The following is a 23,008-nucleotide window of genomic DNA, read 5'->3' on the forward strand; positions in this document are numbered from 1 at the left end:
AGGTACAACGACAAGGCTTGCAGAATACGATGATCCGGCAATCAATGGCAGGAACCCATTGCCGAGGCACTACAAAGCGGACAGGGTCTCATCACATCCCCTCCTCGTGGACCCCGGTGACCCCTCTTGAACTATCTCGGATCCGCGCTGCACATATAAAGGAGCATGTCGCCCAGTACTCTTAATCGCGACGAGCCTGCTCCTCAAGCCTGCCTGACACGGATTACTCTGCCATGTCTGCTCGTCAGGGACTTTCGAATCTCGTGTCGTTGTCCGTTTCACATGTCGCGCTCAACCCTGTTTTCGCTGGAGCTCTCCTGTGGGCGCTGACTAGGGGACCAGCGAATGTGCACAACCGCCTAATCAACTCTGTCTCCGCGCTATGCGACCCAAAAACACTCGCACGCGTCACCAAGCTTCTTCGATGGTTGCTCGCGCTGGGCGTGATCAAGACCGTCAACAAGAAGCTCAATCAGCTGGCGCTCAACGCGTACAGAATCAACAACGAGAGGAAGAGATGGAACTGGAATGAAGAAGTTGCAGTCGTGACTGGAGGCTGCAGTGGTATTGGGCTCCTGACGGTCAAGCGATTGATCCTCAAAGGCGTCAAGGTCGCGATCCTGGATGTCCAACAGCTTCCGCCGGCACTTCAGGGCTATGCCAGCATCAAGTTCTTTGCCTGCGATATCTCGGACCCTGAAGCGGTTTCCAGCACTGCTGAGAAAATCAGGGCCACGATGGGGCCGCCCTCAATCTTGGTGAATAATGCTGGCATCACGCAGCCTCATACGATTCTCAAGACATCGCCCGAGTATCTGCGCAAGATCTTCGATGTCAACCTGCTCAGCAACTGGTATACGATTCAAGCGTTCCTTCCGGATATGATCAAGAGTAACAAAGGCCACGTCGTCACAGTGGCCAGCCTAGCGTCATACTGGAGCGTCGCCGGGATGGTAGATTATTGCGCGACCAAAGCAGCTGTACTTTGCCTACACGAAGGTGAATATACTTGGTCTTGATATATCTTGAAGCTATCACTCACAGGCACGCAGGACTTGTTCAAGAGGTCAGGCACAAGCACAAGGCCCCGAACATTCTGTTCACTTCAGTTCATCCCGACTTCGTTCGGACACCTTTGCTTGAGCCATACGTCCCGAAGCTGAACGCCATCGGGAAGACCATCTTGGAGCCTAGCGAAGTAGCCAGTGCTATAGCTGAGCAGATATTGGGATGCTCCGGAGGGCAATTGTACTTGCCGAAGGGCACCAACCGGACCACGCTGATTCGAGGATGGCCCAATTGGCTACAAGAGATGCTGAGAGGCGGATTGGCGAAGATCATACTGTCTGGCACAGAATAAGGATTGCCTGGTTGCCTGCGGGGACGGCGTTTGAGTGTGATTTGTTCAAATGTGCTTGATTTGTTGGGAGCCCTGATTTTCCAACATGTAATACGGGCGTTCAGGCAGCAAAGTGTCGCCTAGCAGGCGCAGAACGAAGTGTGCTTCGACTGTACATCAAAGCTGAGGTGTGCACACAGCTGCAGTCAGCGCGAGGGATGAAGTCGCATGGCTGAATAGTGAGACACGCACGCAATCACACCTGAGGTAGCTCACCGTATTCCCCTTGTGGAATGTGCTCTATAGAGCACGAGCTACTCTACGCTCGTAAGTGCTTGTAGCGGCACAGAAGCTCACGCGCCCCACTGTATGCTGTGCAAGCTGAAGCACGAGATAACGCGCCGATATGCGTTCCACGTCCTATACCCCGGACCCGAGCGGGCGGCATGGACCAAAGAGCTGAGGGAGCTACCGAACACAGGGATGGCAGGACCCGACTCCGACCCAGTCAGCAGTGCCTGATGTGCGCCAGGAACTCACATCCATGGCCTCTTTCAGCCAAGCGCAGCGAACGTCGTCCTCCCGGTGTCACGGTGGGCCACGCGGGCAGAAGCTCGTGTCAGGGCAGCGCGCAGGTACTGATGGAGACGTGCGAACAACGAACGACGATATGCCTCCCACGACTGCAACTGCTCAAAGGGTCCACTCATCCGCACGGTGATCTGAATTGCGCAACGCTTTGTTGGCGGCTTTGCGAGCTTTTTGCTGGTGGAGGAGGCGCGGTTTGCCGAGAGGCGATGTCGGGACTAACGGCTGGGACGCGACTAACGCCCAAAGGCCAGCCCACAAGAGGCAAAGTGTGGCTACTTTTGCGGCTTGTGAGTCGTCGCTCGGCGGCGAACACATCGTCACTGAACGCCTCGCCATGAAATTGCGGAGTCGACCGCGGAAAAAGAGGGCGCCTAGCTTGTCACCCGTTCGTCCTCCGCACTCTCGCGCACATCACCTGTTCCTTCCCATAAACACCCTGCCGCCGCCAGTCCTTCGTCGACATTCCCTTCACTTCGAGCCCAGTGTTGTGAGCAAAAACATGCTTTTAAAATCACATCACGCTACGCCACGCTAGCTACCTCGGCCTCCAAGAGGCCGGCACTTGAGCACATCATGCCGATAATTCGAATCCCTCGAGATGCCGATGCAAACATCGCAGATCACCGGCCCATGCCCAAGAGCTCCGAGGGCCTCATCATCGAGGCCTGGTCGCAGGGCTATCTTGTGGGATCGCTTGTCATCATGATCTTCATCACCCTTGCCAACATGCGCAGAGGCGTGCTTTTACACAAAGTAAGTAGAAGATTTCACGCCAAGACAGGATCCCCGCTGACTAAGTGTCCAGATGATTCTCATAGAGGTACTACAAGCCTGTTGTCACCTTTTCGAACGACCACTGACTTTCTCGCAGCTACTTCTGGGAATATGGCAAGGCTTCTGGCTGTTCCCTGGTGGGAAAGCTAGCAGCTGGTGGCTGTCAGTCGCAGCCATTCCGCTGAACTTATCATGGTTCCTACACAACATCATCTCGTGGATGAAGATCAAGCCCTTCCTTTCCCGCTTCTGGAGCCTGGTTTTCCTATACACCTGTTTACTCTCATTTCCCTACTGGGTCATCGAAATCTATGCGAACTTCTCATACTTCAACGGACACAGCAACTGGTTCAAAAAGTCACGTCCACTTGAACTCCTCTTTCGAGATCCCTGGTGGATCATCACGACAATCTACCTGTTCACGATTATCAAGACACACTACGCTATGACCATTAGAGATATCATCCGGATCTCACCACGCTTCGGTATCATGCTTGCCTCGATGATCATAAGTATTAGCTTTGTCATCTGTGACGTGTGCGCCGTTACAGGCGCTATCAAACTCGCAGGCAACGCTGATACCGGCATCAACCCGTTCTGGAAGCTCGCCTTCGTTTTCAAATGTCTTACCGATTCAGTCATTCTGGACGATTTCAAGATGGCGCTTGACCGGTTAAGAGCGTTCAAAATAAGTCGTTTGGGAAGCTACTCCGCGGACAACAGCGATCGCCGAACTCGCAACGACAACAACCTCGTCCAGACCTGGGAGAAGGCCGAGCGCGAAGCAAAAGAGAACAACCGTAACCTCTCCGACATGGGAACCAGCTCAGACGACCATGATCCGCACGACAGTGGCGAAGGCTCTGCGGGCTTTCAATTCCCATTCCAAAACGGCCACGCTGGAAAACAAAAAGAACCTGCTTCTGGACCCGACCAGTCCTTTTTCCAGCAAGGCGAGCAGTATCGCGATCCCTTGAGCATGGTGCGCAGCGCATTCGACGACGACTCGGGCCCTTCGTCGGTGCAGTCGCTCGACGCTGCACACCAGCCGAAGAAGCAATACCAGCCCGCGGACCTGAATACGTGGTACGATGAGTCCGATCCGAACGACGCACAGGACGTGGACGTACTTGAGTTGTACGCCAATGCGCAGCGCGACGTCGAGGGCCACCATCCGCCGACGAGTCCACGGAAGAACTTCCCACGGCGCTCGCACACAACAGTCTGAGTAGGCTCAGTTCCTCCGAAACAGCCTTCGAACTTCATAGCGACCTGCTTCGTCTCCTTGAATTTCAGCGCGCAAGTCGCAAGCACTTGCAAGACGCCTCACACGGACCGCCTGTGCGCGTAGCGGGGATGACGTGCAGCACACGTGGCAACGCACGCGGCTGGGGGCGGAAACGACATGCATTCATGTGGTCACGGCGTTATGCTTCTCTTTACAGATACCCCAGGCTTTTCCCTTGTTGTACTATTTGTATATATCCATGTTGTTCGTGCTTCGGCATCATAGTGAGTTTCTTAACATCTAAGCATGTATCTTATATTACATATAGCCTATCATACTGAAGTTGACTCAACGCTTGACGCAGATTATTGAGTGTGCTTACGTGGTAAACATTGAGTCGGGTAAGGGAGTGTACTATGGTCGGGGATCGTATTGCTATTGAAGATGTATATGTGCAAGGGTGCGTTGGTCAAAATTTTCTGGCATTTCTCGTTGTGTTCCATCTGGGGCCTGTTCACGCTCTAGTCAATTGTTACGATCACGGCAGAACCAAGCAAGGCGAGTGGGGAGAATAGCACTTAGGATATTAGTAATAGAGGTAAGCTAGATTAAGCCCTATAGGCTAGCTAAATAGGTAGCTTATATTATTTATTATATAATAAGGTCTAGTATAAGTAAGAGACCCTAGGGACCTTAGAGACCTAAGGGACCTTAGGAGGTTCTAGGACCTTAGAGTCTAAGTAGAATCTCTTAGATAATAAAGAATAGTATTATTACGATTACAGTAGGACCAAACAAGGCGAGTGGGGAGGATTACACTTAGGATATTAATAGTAGAGGTAAGCTAGATTAAGCCCTATAGGCTAGCTAGATAGGTAGCTTATATTATCTATTATATAATAAGGTCTAGTATAAGTAGGAGACCCTAGGGACCTTAAAGGCCCTAGGGACCTTAGGAGGTCCTAGGACTTTAGAGTCTAGGTAGGATCTCCTAGATAATAAAGAATAGTATATAGTCTAAAGGGACTTTAGAATCTTTCCTATTCTTTATAGTTAAAATTCTATAGTTAAAATTAGAGTATATCTTATATACTAAAATCTATTAGTCTTCTTATATAATTATTACCTTACCTTTTATAGTAAGACTAGGATATTCTCTTACCTTATTATTATTTATCTACTCTCGTCCACTAAATACCCATAAGGTCCGACCTAGGTTAGGTACGTAAAAACCCCTTATAATAAGTATATAGTCTAAAGAAACTTTAGTATTTTTCCTATTCTTTATAGTTAACTTCTATAGTTAAAATTAAAGTATATCTTCTATATAAGATCTATTAGTCTTCTTATATAATTATTATCTTACTTTCTATAAGTAAGGTTAGAATATTTTCTTACCCCCTATTACGAACTAGATAACGGTGGGGAAGTTTAGGCGCTTATAAAGGTAGAAGATATAATAACTAGGGTTATAATAAAATAAAGATACGCTAAGTTGCTTAAATAGTAGTTATATAACTTACTTAGCTACTTAGGGTTCCTAAATAACTAAGTAGCTAAGAGCTATTATATAACCTACTTAGTTATTTAGGGCTCCTAAGTAACTAAGTAAGATTCCTATATAAAAATATAAGAATAAACCTTTATACTTATATTTAACCTAAGTTTTAATCTATTATTTAGATTTACTTAGGCCTTCCTTATTAACTTATTATACTTTATAAGATACTTCTATATTAATAAGAACCCCTTCTTCCTTCCCTTAGTAAGTCTTACCTAAGAACTAACCTTAACCTATTTAGAACTAGCTACCCTTTCTAGACTTAATATCTTAAATACCCTTAATATAACTATAAGAACTCCTACTTCTTCTACGGCTTTAGATAATATTACTATTACTCTAATAGGTAACTCTAAGAGTAAAGTATATAAACCTAATTTATATTATAGTAATAGAAAGTATACTAATATCTAGCTTCTTTAGTTAGACCTCTATTTCTTTAAACTTAATAAATAACCTAAGGATAAATAAAAAGTTATCTTTATAGTTATATATATATAAGGTAATACTAGAGAATAGATTTAACCCTATATAACTAAGTATCTAAAAATAGACCATAATAACAAAGATAAGGAATATATAGATAACTATATAGATATAGTTAATATTATTAAAGACTATACTAATTTTAAGAAATACCTTAAATAGATATTTAGAATTACTAATAAGGTACCTATTATAGCACGAAATATTTAAACTATAATATAATAATAATTAGTAGCTAAGTATATAGTAGAGTTCTGTAAGAACGCTATATAACTTAACTAGGATAATAAGTTACTAATAATAATATATAAATAAGGTCTTAAGAAACCTCTATAAGAAGAACTTCTACGTAGTAGAGAAATTATTAGAACCCTTAATAAATTATATAATAAATTAATTAGGATTAATAGAGAATAGTTTATACTATAATAGGAATTTTAACGTAACCTAAGAAATATTAGTTTTAGATAACTAGCACCTATAGTTTATAGGGTGCTACTAAAAGAACCTTAATACTAATTATAAGACTCCTATAGATACTAGCTAATAGAAGATATCTAGTTTAATTACTTAGGTAAAGGAAAAGGAAAAGGACTAGGCTTTTATAAGCCTAATATACGTATCTTAGATAGAACCTAATACTAAGGGACTAAGACTTATATATATTTTATATATAGTAAACTAGGCCACATTACTAGGAACTATAGATCTAAAAATAAGGTTATTAGGTAGTTAAATATACTTACTATTCTAATAAAGGAAATTAAGGATAAAGAATAGACTATTATAAATGCTATTAATAACCTCGCACTTAATAATAAATCTAGATTAGAGTTATTAACTAATTTACGACTTTATAAGGACATAGAAGAAGAACAATTAGAAATAGTAAATAAGGAAGTTAAGTAGACACTAACACCTTACCTATAATTTAAAGGTAAAGAAGTAACCTTTACTAATAGAGTAAATATATAGGAATACTTAGATAAACTACTAATCTAACTATAAAATAGAAATATATTATTATTACCTATAATAATTTTACTATTATTCTCTATACTACTAGAAGCTTATAATAAACGCCGACTAGAAATTATTATAAAGGAAGATAGATAATAGGTAGATTATAGATATATATAATAAGACCCTAGTAAACACTTCTATAATAAGAACCTAGACTATTTATAAAAGTACTACCTAGACTACTAAAACCTATAGCACTTAAATATCTAATAGATTAAATATAGACATAACTAGTGCCTAACCTATTATAGAGCTAAGGAGCTATATAGAGGTAAATAACCACTAAATAAATAGTAATACTATTAGGAATAGTATAATTACCTAATTAATAAATATAATAAACATTTATAGAATAAGTAAGAAAAATTATACTTTCTAAGTATAAATAATATATAAAATATAGTAACTAGCACACTCTATAATAGAATATACACCTAAGATAGATAGTAAACTTACCTAAATATTAATTATAGTAGACACTAGAATAATAAGCATATCTATAGATTTAGTAAAAATCCTAACTAACTAAGGATAGTTATTAATATTTATATAGAAATAAATATAGTATAGAAAGGTAAAGCTTCTAAAGAGAAACTATAGTAGAAGAATAACTATAGTAGAAGAAGAGAAGGATAGGAGTAAAAGAAATAATAAAAAGAAAATATAAACTATCTAGCTCCTAAGAATAGTTCTTTTTTAGACTAAACCCTAGCCCCTAAGGCCTAAGAAACCCTTAAAGACTTATAAATAGGTAAAAAAACGCTACTAGAGAGTTAAATGCTATTAATAGTAAGGTATTAATTAAGCTACTAGTTTAGCTTAATAAAATATAGATTAAGGTAATATTAAATTTAGGTATATTAGAAAACTTTATATCCTAAGAAGTAGTACTATAAGTAGGACTCTAGCTAATACTTAAGGATAAAGCTTATTCTATCTATATTATAAATAGAAGTTAAATGCCAAATACACTATATATTACTTATAAAGTTACTACTATACTTTAGATCTATAGACATAGGGAAATAATTATACTTAATATACTAGATAGATCTAGGTATAATATTATATTAGAATTACCCTAGTTAAGGAAGTATAACCTATATATTAATTAGGGTTTAAGAATGCTATCCTTAGAACGCTATAAATATATATTATAAGCTAAGCCTACGTAATAATAGAGATTAATAGTAGATAAGAGTGTTATTAATAATATAAACTTATAATAGAAAGTTAAAAAATAGAAATTACTCTTAGTAGACGCTAGTAGGAACTACTAGGTTATAAAGTATAAGAAGAAGGAAGAAAGTATACCCTTAAAAGTACTAAGAGAGTATAAAGTATAGATATATATATTTATAGAAAAGAAAGGAAAAGTAAACCTACTAGAATATTAACCTTAGGATTATATAATTAACCTAGAAGAAGGGAGGACGCTACCCTTTAGACTACTATATAGTAAGATAGGAGAAGAACTCTAGAAAGAATATAAATTTATTAAGATATACCTAGTAAAAGGATATATTAGACTATTAAAGTTACTAGTAGTAAGCCCTTTTATATTTATTAAAAAGAAGGATAGATTAGATAGACTATATATTAACTACTAAGTAATTAATAATATAATAATTAAAAATAGATACCTATTACCTAATATCTTAGAGCTTAGAGATAGACTCTTATAAATAAAAGTCTTTATAATAATAGATTTAAGAGATAGATACTACCTAATTAGAATAAAAAGAGGTAAAGAGTAGAAGATAGTATTTTAATTATACTATAGACTCTTTAAGTACCTAGTAATACCTTTTAGACTTACTAACGCACTAGTAATCTTCTAGGCACTTATTAATAACATACTTTATAAATATTTAGATATATTTATTATTATATATATAGACGACATTCTTATCTTCTCTAAAAATAAATCTAACTATACTAAGTATATATAGATAGTACTAAAAGCCCTAGATAAAGTATACTTAAGGATTAAACTTAAGAAATACTAATTTAATATTAAATAACTTAAATTTCTTAGATACGTTATTACCACTAAAGGAATTAAGATAGTATTAAGTAAGATAAAGAGTATTAGAAATTAGCCTATACTAAAAACTATAAAGAATATCTAAGAATTCTTAGAATTCTATAGATTTAATTAATAATTTATTAAAGATTACGTAAAGGTTATAATACTACTAATAAATCTTACTAGGAAAGACATGCCTTTTAAATAGATAAATAAGTATAGAATATTATTCTAACTCCTTAAAATAGTATATATTATAGAACTAGTTCTTATTTATTTTAGGAGTAATAAACCACTATAATTTAAAACTAACGTAAGTAATCTTACATTAGGAGTATACGTAAAATAAGAATAAAATAGTAAATAGTACCTAATTACCTATTACTTATATAAATTTAATAATATAGAAATATAATATAATGTATATAATAAAGAACTCTACGCTATTATTAAAGCCTTAAAACACTAGAGAATATATACTCTTAGCTATTTAACGCTAGAAATCTACATAGATTATAAAAACCTACTTAGGTTTATAATAATAAAAGAACTAATACTATAATAATAAAGATAGTTATAGACTACTAGATAGTATAAATTTAAAATTATCTATATAGTAGGAAAAGAAAATGGATAAGTAAACATACTTAGTAGATAAAGTAATCTAGTAGGAGAAAAGGTTAAAACCTACTTAGTAATTCTTTATAAAAATAAAAATGGATCTCTTAAACTAATAGCAGAACTTAATTAACTTTTAGTTATAAACTAAGAAGTACTAAAGTAACTATAAACTAAGATTATTAGATAATACTATAATAACCTAACGTATAGACACCTAGGCATTATAAAGATATTAGAGTTAATTTAGAGGAACTATATATTTAGAGGAATTAAGAAAGCTATAATAGTGTATATCTATAAATATATAGACTACTAGAAAAATAAATATAGCATACACCTTAAGTATAGAGAAATATAACTAATTAGAATACTAATAGTACCTTTTAAAGATATTACTATAGACTTTATTATAGAAATACTAGACTTAATTAACCTAGCCACAAAAACCTTATATAATAGTATTTTAGTAATTATATATTACCTTATAAGCTACATTAAATTAATTCCATATCTAAAGAATATAATAGCTAAAGAGCTGGCTTACCTCTTTTAGGATAAGTAGGTTAGACACTATAGTATTCTAAAAATAATTATTAGTAATAGAGATAAACTCTTTATATTAAACTTCTAGATAATATTTATAGCACTTATTAGAATAAAATAAAAACTATCTATAGCATATTATCCACAGATAGATGGGAAAATAGAAAGAATAAATTAAATTATAAAAATATATCTATAAATATACTATAATAAATAAAAAAATAACTAGGTTTTACTATTACCTATAGTATAATTAGTACATAATAATAAGGTATTAATAGTAATAAGGTAAACACCTTACTATACTATATATAGAAAATATCTAAATCTCTTTAACTAATAACTACTAACAAATATTAACGTAAAAGAAGCCATAGATATAGTAGATAATATAAAAAAAATATATAATAAACTCTAAGAAAACCTTAAGAAAGCTTAATAGTAAAGTATTTTATATATAAACTAGAAATAAAAAATAGCACCTTAGCTAAAGAAGGGGATAAAGTATATTTACTTATAAAGAACCTTTATATATAAAAGAAAAGTATAAGAAATTAGATTATATTAAGGTTAGACTATTTTATATTTCTAAATAAGTATTACTAGTAAACTATAGATTAGAATTACTACTAGACGTAAAAATATACCTAGTATTCTATATATTACTATTAGAACTAGTAGACCCTAAGACACTAGTTAAAACTACCTTCTATTATAGAGCTAAAGAAGAAACTAAATTTAAAGTTAAAAGTATTATATATATAAGAACCTATAAAGGAATCTAATAGTACCTTATTAAGTAGAAAGGATACCTAAATAGTAAAAATACTTAAGAACTAAGAAGTAATCTAGATAACTATTAATAAAAAGTTAAGGAATATAAGTAAAACCTTTAGAACCCTATTATATAATAAAGAGTATAAGGATGTACCTAGCTACTAGATATAGGAGGAATATTTTCCTAGAAATTAGAAGGAAAATTATCTATTACTAACTAGATAGAGGGATAAAGCTCTATAGGACTAGTAGGCTAAGTAGGCTAAATAGAATTTTTATTTAACTCTATTAACACTATACTTTCTACTATAATAACTTTACTAGTACGCTTCTTATTCTATAATAACTACTTTTTTAACTAATCCTCTTTTACTTAAGCTATACATATAGCTTTAAAAGTAGTATCCTACTCCTTTTATACTTTATCTAATTACGCTTCTAACTTCTTCTTCTTAGTAACTAACTATAAGAACTTATTCTAAGTAATAGTAATATTACACTTTAAACCTTACTTCTAATACTTACTACACTTTCCTAAACTAATATAGACCTTATAAACATAGGCGTATAACTAATAGAATAAATATTTTAACACTATAATAATACTATAGTTTTTAATAGTAAAAATAAGGTCGTAGCAACGCTTTATAGAATAATAGTTAGTAGGCATAATTCTTTAGGGCGAAGAATAAGAAGAGGAGGGATAATATTATAAACTAGATAATAGTAGGGAAGTTTAGGTGCTTATAAAAGTAGAAAATATAATAACTAGAATTATAATAAGATAAGGATACACTAAGTTACTTAGATAGTAGTTATATAACTTACTTAGCTACTTAGGGTTCCTAAATAACTAAGTAGCTAAAAGTTATTACATAACCTACTTAGTTATTTAGGGCTCCTAAGTAACTAAGTAAGATCCCTATATAGGAATATAAGGATAAACCTTTATACTTATATTTAACCTAAGTTTTAATCTATTATTTAGATTTACTTAGGCCTCCCTTATTAACTTATTACACTTTATAAGATACTTCTATATTAATAAGAACCCCTTCTTCCTTCTCTTAGTAAGTCTTACCTAAGAACTAACCTTAACCTATTTAGGACTAGCTACCTTTTCTAGACTTAACACCCCCCTTATTATTTATTTACTCTTATCTACTAAATACCTATAAGGTCTAACCTAGGTTAGGTATATAGAAACCCCTTATAACACTTTAACTACCTAAAGGTATAAGACGTAATAGTAATACTAGCTAGCTTATAAGTATTAAGAGTAGTAACTAGAAGCTTAGCCTCTAGACCTATAACTAGTGTAGCTATAGTTTTAGCTAACTAGACTAATTAAATTTAATAACTCTAAGAGTAACTAGTATAATTAATAGGATAATTCTAAGGGTAGGTAATAGTTACTATCCTAGCTAAGGGAATATTTAAAGTCCTAGAGCTCTTTAATAGAAACTAAGAAAAGTTAAAACTATTCCTTACTAATATAGAGTTATATAACTATTCTTATAAGGCTACTATAGGTAAGAAATAAGACTAAATATTAGCTATAGGGATATATATAGTAGGTAGGGCTACTAGATAGATATAACCCCTAGTAGATAACTACTTAGAGAATAAAGATAATATTAAAAAGTATTATAAGGATACTAAACTTATCTTTAAGGATTAGAAGTTATTCTAAGAATAGATAACTATTATATTTAGAGAAGTTAATAAAATAAAATAAGCTAAATAATAAATCTAGAGACTAAAATAGACTATATTAGCTAGTAAGTATACCTTAATATTTAAATAAATCTAGGCTAAGATAGATTAGAACAATACACTACTCTAGTTAGTATTCTATAATAGACTAAAGGAATTAGTAAAAGATAGCCTTATATATTATAGAGAACCTAAAGATCTAGAAGCGTTAATAGAGCTAGCTATATAAGTAGATAACTACCTATATAAGTAAAACTAGGAAAAGTAGAAGGTAACTAAACCTATATACTACTAGAAGGCTAATACTTAGAGGAGGCACGACTATAAGGATAAATAGAATAAGGATAGTAATATAATTATAGGGGATAAGGTATAAACTAGAAAGAAATATACCCTATAATAAAAGAAGTAGAATAAAGTCTACTAATAATACTTTAAGAATAAGGCCTACCTAAACTATAAAAGATAGGGATATTTTAAAGCTAATTATCTAGACTATAAAGAATAAGGAAGAAGAGCTAATATAATTAGGGTAGCTATAGTAACGCTATAACTTAAGATATTAGAATTAGGTAAGATTCCTAATAATACTATAATACTAGATTCTAAGAAATCTTAGGAAATCTAATTAACTAATCCTAAAGGGTATCTAGATAAAAATAGCTACTAGATTACTAGGGGAGGTATAGTAGTATATAGGGTAACTAAGTAGTAATACTAAGTCTATAGGGAACTTAAGCACTAGGCTAGGTAATACTATAAGAAAATAAAGATTATAGAACTAGATATACACTAAGTATATAAATAGGTAGTAACCTATTAAGGAAAGTTGCTAAACCCTACCTAGTAACTTAAGATAATTAATATACATATATAGAAAGAGTTCTAGTAATACTATATAATAAATTATTCCTACTACTAGGATAAAAGGAATAGGGTATAAGAAAGCCTAGGGGATAGGGAATACTATAGGTTAGATAAAAATAAGTATAGAGATAGGAACTATTATATATATTAATTTAATATCTAGAAAAGGAACTATAGGCCCCTAGTATAGGAGGTATATTATATAGATAATTACCCTATCTACTAGAACTAGAAATATTTAATGGGTAATTACCCTAAGGGCCCTAACTAATATAATAAAACCCTATAATATAAATATGCAGACATATATCTAAAGTAAAAAGACGTAGACTATATAGAAACCTAAGAATAGATAGACTATAAAAGGTAAAAATACCTTAGATACCTTAGTAAGAAGAAATCTATAGTAGTAAATCTATTAGATCTAAACTATAAGTTTATACTATACTAGGAGTATATAATAATAGGCTATTAGCTATATAAAGAAATAGTTAAAGAATCTAAATACTTATATATACTTATAGTAAGCTAATGCTAGAAAAGAGTAATAGTAGAATACCTAAAGGATACCTTAGAGGTAAGGTCTAAAGTATAATACCTAAAAGGGAAGGTATTTAACCCCTTTAGGATAGTACTCTAATAACTAAGAACTAACTATCCTATATATAAATAATGCCACTATAAGAATATATATAATAGAGAATAAAAGTAATTAAAAAACTAGTATACTACTAGGTAGGGAGCTAAGCTAGTAAGGGTATTCTAAAGGCTTATAGAGTAGAAGCTAAAGGTACTATAAAGCTATAAATAATAAAGTAAATTATAATTAGAGGGTTCTAAGTAATGGCTTTAATAGACCCTAGTGTAATAGGATATCTAATATTACTAGAGATAGTAGAAAAATATAATCTACTATATAGAAATAAAAAGGTACTAGTCTAGTTAGAAATAGTAGATAGTACGCTCTCCTAGGGGTATAGTAGAGGCTAGTTATACCTAGAAATAATACTACTACCTATTAGAATTAAGGAATTTAAGAGCTAATATAGCTTTACTATAATAGATTTAGGAAGCCTAGAAGCTATTATAGAATATAACTAGCTAGTTATATATAACCCTAATATAGATTAGGTAAAATAGACTATAAAGAGTTAAAGGGTAACCTTAAAGGTTACTAGTACCTAATATACCTAGTAGGTATAACCTATAACCCTAGAAGCTCTAAATAAGTAGGTTAAAAGATAGACTAAGGGAATCTTAGCTATATAGTATTAAATCTAGAAAGGGTAGCTAGTCCTAAATAGGTTAAGGTTAGTTCTTAGGTAAGACTTACTAAAGGAAGGAAGAAGGGGTTCTTATTAATATAGAAGTATTTTACGAAGTGTAATAAGTTAATAAGGAAGGCCTAAGTAAATCTAAATAATAGATTAAAACTTAGGTTAAATATAAGAATTAATAGTAATTCTTCTATTCCTATATACTTAATTATATATAGCTACTTACTAGTAAGCGCTTACTAGAGAGTGCTCTCTAGAGAGTACTCTCTAGAGAGTAGTTATATAACTTCCTAAAGCGCCCTAATTCTTAAATAGGTATTACCTATAGTTAATATATACTTATCTAGAGACTCTACTATATAATAGGCTATTCTACTACCTATTAGGTCCTAAATCCTAATATTACCTCTCCCCTTTCTAAAATTTATTCTAAATCTTATAATCTCTTTATATAAGCTACTACTTACCCTACTTACCTTTTTACTATTATTAGCACTATGCCTACTAACTCTACTATCTACAAATATTATTTTTATAAAGAAATTCTTAGTACTAACACTATTATAGAGGAACCCTACATTAATTATAACCTAGAGAATACTATATATTATATTATACTAAACTTAAGTTTAAAGTGTACTAAATATACTTATATAGGTTATCTATATATAAATATAAGCTAGGCTTCCCTAGATAAGACTTATAAGGAGTATAAGAAGAAAGTAGAGAAAGATAAGAAAGAGTTAGCTATAGTAATTATACGTATATTATATAATAAGAAAATATTAGCTTAGGCTAAAGAGCGTACTTATAAGAAGATAATATATCTTACTATAGAAATATTATCTAAGGGTAAGAATATTAATTTAACTATAGTTAACTATTCTATAGTAGATATATTAACTAGGTATTCTAGTACCTTATAGTCTACTCTAGATTAGGTAGAATAAATATCTCTTCTAGAGACATAACACTATATCTATAGGTATATTACTTAATTATTACTATAGAGTAGCTTTTATCCCCCCTAAAGCTATTTCTAGTTACTCTAGTATAGTTATAGTAGTTATAGATTTTCTTCTTTACTTATTTAAGAAGCTACTAGTAGTTCTTTCTTAACTTACTTTTAGGTTCCTATATACTTTCTAAGTGTAGGTAGCCCTTCTACTTAACTAACTATTCTTATAGAAATTTATTATCCTAGAAGTTCTTTCTCCCTACTTCGTAGTATCCTAGAAGTATTTTAACTTTAAATTTAGTTTCTTCCTCTAGTTAGTAATAGAAGGTAGTTTTAACTAGTGTCTTAGAGTCTACTAGTTCTAATAGTAATATATAGAATATAGGGTATATTTTTATATTAGGCAGTAACTCTAGTTTATAGTTAACTAGTAATATTTATTTAGAAATATAAAATAGTCTAACCTTAATATAATCTAGTTTCTTATATTTCTTCTTCTAGGTTTAAAGATTTTTTATAAGTAGATATACTTTATCCCCTTCTTTAGCTAAGGTGCTATTTTTTATTTTTAGTTTAAGTAGGAAGTTACTTACTATTAAGCTTTCTTAAGGTTTTCTTAGAGTTTATTATATATATTTTTATATTATCTACTATATCTATAGCTTCTTTTACGTTAATATTCGTTAGTAGTTATTAGTTAAAAAGATTTAGATATTTTCTATATATAGTATAGTAAGGTGTTTACCTTATTACTATTAATACCTTATTATTATATACTAATTATACTATAGGTAATAGTAAAACCTAGTTATTTTTTTATTTATTATAGTATATTTATAGATATATTTTTATAATTTAATTTATTCTTTCTATTTTCCTATCCGTCTGTGGATAATATGCTATAGATAGTTTTTATTTTATTCTAATAAGTGCTATAAATATTATCTAGAAGTTTAATATAAAGAGTTTATCTCTATTACTAATAATTATTTTTAGAATACTATAGTGTCTAACCTACTTATCCTAAAAGAGGTAAGCCAGCTCTTTAGCTATTATATTCTTTAGATATGGAATTAATTTAATATAGCTTATAAAGTAATATATAATTACTAAAATACTATTATATAAGGTTTTTGTGGCTAGTTTAATTAAGTCTAGTATTCCTATAATAAAGTCCATAGTAATATCTTTAAAAGGTACTATTAGTATCTTAATTAGTTACATTTTTCTATACTTAAGATATGTGCTATATTTATTCTTTTAGCATTCTATATATTTTTAGATATAGCTAGTTATAGCTTCCTTTATTCCCCTAAAGGTGTAGTTTCACTAAATAAGCTCTATTATTTTTCTAATACCTAGGTGTCTATATATAGGGTTATTATAGTATTATTTAATAATCTCTATCTATAGTTATTTTAGTACTTCTTAGTTTATAACTAGGAGTTAATTAAGTTCTACTATTACTTTAAAAGATCTATCTTTATTTTTTTAAAAAATTACTAAGTAGGTCTTAACCTTTTCTCCTACTAAATTACTTTATCTACTAAGTGTATCTACTTACCTATTTTCTTTTCCTACTATATAGATAATTTTAAATTTATACTAGCTAGTAGTCTATAACTATCTTTATTATTATAGTATTAGTTCTTTTGTTATTATAAACCTTAATAGGTTCTTATAATCTATATAGATTTCTAGCGTTAAATAGCTAAAAGCGTAGATTCTCTAGTGTTTTAAGGCTTTAATAATAGTATAGAGTTCTTTATTATATATATTATACTATATTTTAGCATTATTAAACTTATATAAGTAGTAGGTAATTAGGTACTATTTACTATTTTATTTTTATTTTACGTATACTTCTAGTGTAAGATTACTTATGTTAGTTTTAAATTATAGTAGTTTATTACTTCTAAAATAAATAAGAACTAGTTCTATAATATATACTATTTTAAGAAGTTAGAATAATATTCTATACTTATCTATCTATTTAAAAGGCGTATCCTTTCTAGTAAGGTTTATTAGTAGTATTATAACCTTTACGTAATCTTTAATAAATTATTAATTAAATCTATAGAATTCTAAGAATTCTTAGATATTCTTTATAGTTTTTAGTATAGGCTAATTTCTAATACTCTTTATCTTACTTAATACTATCTTAATTCCTTTAGTGGTAATAACGTGTCTAAGAAATTTAAGTTATTTAATATTAAATTAGCATTTCTTAAGTTTAATCCTTAAGTATACTTTATCTAGGGCTTTTAGTACTATCTATATGTACTTAGTATAGTTAGATTTATTTTTAGAGAAGATAAGAATGTCGTCTATATATATAATAATAAATATATCTAAATATTTATAAAGTACGTTATTAATAAGTGCCTAGAAGATTACTAGTGCGTTAGTAAGTCTAAAAGGTATTACTAGGTACTTAAAGAGTCTATAGTATAATTAAAATACTATCTTCTACTCTTTACCTCTTTTTATTCTAATTAGGTAGTATCTATCTTATAAGTCTATTATTATAAAGACTTTTACTCTTAAGAGTCTATCTCTAAGCTCTAAGATATTAGGTAATAGGTATCTATTTTTAATTATTATATTATTAATTACCTAGTAGTTAACGTATAGTCTATCTAATCTATTCTTCTTTTTAATAAATATAAAAGGGCTTACTACTAGTAACTTTAATAGTCTAATATATTCTTTTACTAGGTTTATTTTAATAAATTTATATTCTTTCTAGAGTTCTTCTTCTATCTTACTATATAGTAGTCTAAAGGGTGGCGTCTTCCCTTCTTCTAGGTTAATTATATAATTCTAGGGTTAATATTTATTACGAACCGAATAACGGTGGGGAAGTTTGGGCGCTTATAAAGGTAGAAGATGCAATAACTAGAATTATAATAAAATAAGAATACGCTAAGTTACTTAGATAGTAGTTATATAACTTACTTAGCTACTTAGGGTTCCTAAATAACTAAGTAGCTAAGAGTTATTATATAACCTACTTAGTTATTTAGGGCTCCTAAGTAACTAAGTAAAATCCCTATATAGGAATATAAGGATAAACCTTTATACTTATATTTAACCTAAGTTTTAATCTATTATTTAGATTTACTTAGGCCTCCCTTATTAACTTATTACACTTTATAAGATACTTCTATATTAATAAGAACCCCTTCTTCCTTCCCTTAGTAAGTCTTACCTAAGAACTAATCTTAACCTATTTAGGACTAGCTACCCTTCCTAGATTTAATATAGGATAATTAGGTAGAACTCTTACCTATAGTATAACTAGCGTATAATAGCTCTAGGTTTAGTATAATAGGGTACTCCCTACACTACACTAACTATAAATATAAACTAATTATTTATTAGAATCTAAGAGATATAGAAAGTCTTTCTATAGAAGCTTATAATAAAGCCTAGAAAATAAAGAAACTTTATAAAATTCTATATAAGAGGATTATATAAAAGGCCCTCTTAGTATCTAGAAATATAAATAAGTAAAGAATTAAGGGACTAATTTTTAAGAAAGGGGATAAAGTCTTTCTATTATAAAGAAATATAAAGACTAAATAGTAAAATAAAAAACTAGATTACCTATAAGTAGGCCTCTTTAAAGTATAAGAAGTTAGAGAACTAGTTATAAATAAATTATTTCTACCTATAGGTACTAAAGTATATAATACCTTTTATAAAAACCTCTTAGAACTAGCACTACTAAATACTCTAATTAAGACCTAGCTAGAGCTAGAAGATAATAAGTATAAGGTTAAGAATATTAGGGACCTAGTAATAGTTAAAGATTAGTAGAGATACCTAGTTAAATAGAAAGGATAGCTAGAATAGTATAATATATAGAAGCTAATAAAAATTTTTATAAACTATAAGGAATTACTAGAGGACTTCTACTAAGGAAAGGGACACCCTTAGAAAGATTATACGCTAGTATAGTAGAAACTAGGTTAGGAAAAGTAGTAGTAAAAGCTAAAAGATTAAAAGAAGGATTAGCCTATAGCTAGGTAGAATTAGTAAATAAAGGTAAAAGTAGTAATAGTATATAAGTACTACTAAAAGTTCTACCCTCTACTAAGCCCTTCTCTTATAACTAATCTATTACGTTAATAACCTAGAGGTTATAATAAGTAAAGGAATATTCCTTTACCTTAACCTTAGCTAACTTTAGTTTAAGGTAGGTAGTTTTAGTATATACCTAAAAAAGGGCTAGCTACTTCTACTCCTTCTTTTTATAAACTAAGGTCTAGTTATCCTTAGGAACCTATAAGCTATAATTAGTATAAGCTAAAATATAACTAGTATATTAACCTAAGGTTACATCTATAAAATAGTAGAGTTTTAACTTCTAGTAATACTTATAACTAAGTAATATCTTAAGGCTTTAGGATTTAACTTTTAGCGTATAAGCATAATATTTCTAAATAGATAAGTAAGGGGCTTTAGGTATATTTAGAATAGAAAGGGAAATCTAGGTTAAGGTATAACCTAAGTAGGTAAGAGGGCTAGCGCATCTTTATATATCTAATAGGCGCTAATAGGCTAGCTACACTATAGAAAGCTAGACTAGGATATTAAAATAATACTCTTAAGAAGGGGGATAATATTATAATTATAGTAGAACTAAGTAAGGTAAGTAGGGAGAATAGCACTTAGGATATTAGTAATAGAGATAAGCTAGATTAAGCCCTATAGGCTAGCTAAATAGGTAGCTTATATTATTTATTATATAATAAAGTCTAGTATAAGTAGGAGACCCTAGGGATCTTAAAGACCTAAGGGACCTTAAAGTCTAGATAGAATTTCTTAGATAATAAAGAATAGTATATAGTCTAAAGGGACTTTAGTATCTTTTTTATTCTTTATAGTTAACTTCTATAGTTAAAATTAAAGTATATCTTCTATATAAGATCTATTAGTCTTCTTATATAATTATTACCTTACTTTCTATAAGTAAGGTTAGGATATTCTCTTACCCCCCTTATTATTTATTCGCTCTCGTCCACTAAATACCTGTAAGGTCCGACCTAGGTTAGGTACGTGGAAACCCCTTATAACATTAATCCCGTAAACGCCTCGACTGCTCGCTTACTTCTACCTCATCTACCATGAACTTTGATTGCTAAATTCCGTTCTGGCTTCAGGTTGAGATTCGTTGTCCCTGGTCCATTGCTTTGGTGTCCCCTTTTCCAACGCCATTGGGGGTTGGGAAACCTTCGTGGGCGCTTAGACCCATGCATTCACCACGCATTCCTTTTCGGGCGTAGTCGTCACCAGCGTTGACCTCTCAAATATAAAGACACGTGCTTATAAAATAGAACTGTTATATCCGCTCACGGTCGACCGTGGACGTTCCAAAAAATACACCCCCGCAAACGTCAACCTCTTCCCCCGCGAGCGCCGCTACTCTACCATGTCGTCAAACGAGGCTCACATCGCCAGATACCGCGCAGCTATCACCCGCTTCGAGAACCGCCGCGCCACTGCCACCCCCGCTAATGTAGAAGTCTATAATATCTGCATTACTACCCTCAACGCTCAAATCACCCACCTCGAGACGCTCGACCCCAAGGCCGACGTGGTCAAGGAGACGGGCAAGGAGGACGACGTGGAGGTCTGCCTGCTCCTGGACGAGCTACAGCAGAGTGGAGACGTACTCAGGCAAGCTCCTGGGCCGAATGGTGGATTCCTCGCCATGTTCAATAACTTGAACAATGTCTATGGGGACCTGTGGGAAAAGTGCCGAGGTCTGTAAAATACCTGCGATTGTTGGAGGGGTGATATGACTTACTTTGAGTGCAGAGCAGATCCTTGAGATTGGCAAGAGGCAGTCGGAGTAATTGCAAGTTCGTGGATAGTGATTTGTCTAGGGACGAGCTTGGGAAACACGAGTTTGGGAAACTTGAGGCAGGTTTTGAGCTTGATATGTGAGGGTCTTGCTTGATCGGGGAGTACCCGCCGCGTGTAGACTTTGGGGTGGGGTGCCAACGACAATGGCTTTGTCAAGTGGTTGAGCTTCTTTGTGGAGCAAATCAACCGTCCGGAAAGTAAATGAAGTTTTTCACCTTTTCCCTATGCGCAACGCTAGCTTGAAGAGAATCGTGGGAAGAAAAGGCATCCCATGGATTTGGTAAGGGTTGATCCCACTAGGTCGGTACCCTTGAAGAGGCGCGCTACACCCCAGATTGTGGAAATGTAAACGCATCCGTCACATGGTTCGGGTGTCGTCGGAATTGTCTTTTTCTATCCCGCAGACGAGGTTGATGGCGGAGGAGAAGCTAAGGAATAGGGCCTGGGAACGCATCTTGCTGCCTGCCAATCCGAGTCGACAAGCAATTCGAGCTATGGATGCTAAGCACGTTATATTTTCGAAGCTTTAGTAAGTCGATGTGTATTTCGAATTGTTAGTAGATCGTATGCTCCACTTACTTTCCGCCCAGTGCTGTCGGTCAATCTGAGTCTGATGCCACTGGGTCAACGGGAAAGCATACTGAATACTTGCGCTACTATTGGATTGCAACTCTTTCCGTCATATGAATCTGTTGTTTATTATGCGTACCAGCGGTCAAATCTTTGTTGCATGCTTGCGCCCTTTGTCATAGTAATTTACCCTATCTTGCAACGAGGTACTAGCTTTATGAGCATAATCACCAATGACGACGTTGTTACTCAGTGTGACAGTCATACGCGTGCAAAGTTCGCAGACAGCGCCTGTTCAAAGACGCCTGGTTCATGGTCATCAGCGAAGACTGATCAGGGGCCAACGATCCGATTCACGCATCCACTCGATCAACAGACGTCCTGCCTCTTTGTACTGAAATAGTGACGCACATCGTGCTTCCAACAGTGGTTGCTCTCACCCACACCTGCAGAAAAGTCACCGCCCACGCAGCGCAGGCCCCTGCATTTCATCGCGCCTGCATCTACGCCCTGCATATGCGCTCGAAGTCGTCGACATGTTGGTGGATGTTGGCAGATAGAGTTTGCGGGGGAGGAGAGTATGATGTTGGTGTTGTTGTGCATGTGGTGTCGTGGGGGGTCTGTGATTCTGGCACTCGCAGATGATCCCCATGCGGTTAGTCCACTGATTCTCAAAGGTGAAACTATGACGGGACGCATGTGAACAAAGAACACAAAGCTGATATTGAAGGCGCAAAAGTATTGTTTGAATATATACAATTTGAAGAGCAAATG

The 23,008-nt window shown here is 33.1% G+C and overlaps 3 protein-coding genes across 3 annotated transcripts; all 3 read left to right on the forward strand.

The window, feature by feature from the left end:
* Nucleotides 1–233: 233 nt before the first annotated feature.
* Nucleotides 234–1,360, forward strand: N0V89_009414 (uncharacterized protein; the record flags this gene model as incomplete). Its single annotated transcript, XM_056218165.1, has 2 exons — nucleotides 234–999; nucleotides 1,053–1,360. 2 exons carry the CDS (start codon nucleotides 234–236, stop codon nucleotides 1,358–1,360), a joined length of 1,074 nt encoding a protein of 357 aa, XP_056067430.1.
* A 1,143-nt stretch (nucleotides 1,361–2,503) lies between these two features.
* N0V89_009415 (uncharacterized protein) lies at nucleotides 2,504–3,932 on the forward strand (the record flags this gene model as incomplete). The annotated part of the gene is made up of 3 exons (XM_056218166.1): nucleotides 2,504–2,683; nucleotides 2,736–2,750; nucleotides 2,802–3,932. The coding sequence occupies 3 exons, from the start codon at nucleotides 2,504–2,506 to the stop codon at nucleotides 3,930–3,932; spliced, it is 1,326 nt and encodes a 441-aa protein (XP_056067431.1).
* Nucleotides 3,933–21,227: 17,295 nt separating this feature from the next.
* On the forward strand, nucleotides 21,228–21,654 carry N0V89_009416 (uncharacterized protein; the record flags this gene model as incomplete). The annotated part of the gene is made up of 2 exons (XM_056218167.1): nucleotides 21,228–21,561; nucleotides 21,617–21,654. 2 exons carry the CDS (start codon nucleotides 21,228–21,230, stop codon nucleotides 21,652–21,654), a joined length of 372 nt encoding a protein of 123 aa, XP_056067432.1.
* Between the last annotated feature and the right edge of the window lie 1,354 nt (nucleotides 21,655–23,008).

Source organism: Didymosphaeria variabile (assembly GCF_027946475.1).
Source record: "Didymosphaeria variabile strain IMI 356815 chromosome Unknown scaffold_7, whole genome shotgun sequence".
NCBI classification, from domain to species: domain Eukaryota; kingdom Fungi; phylum Ascomycota; class Dothideomycetes; order Pleosporales; family Didymosphaeriaceae; genus Didymosphaeria; species Didymosphaeria variabile.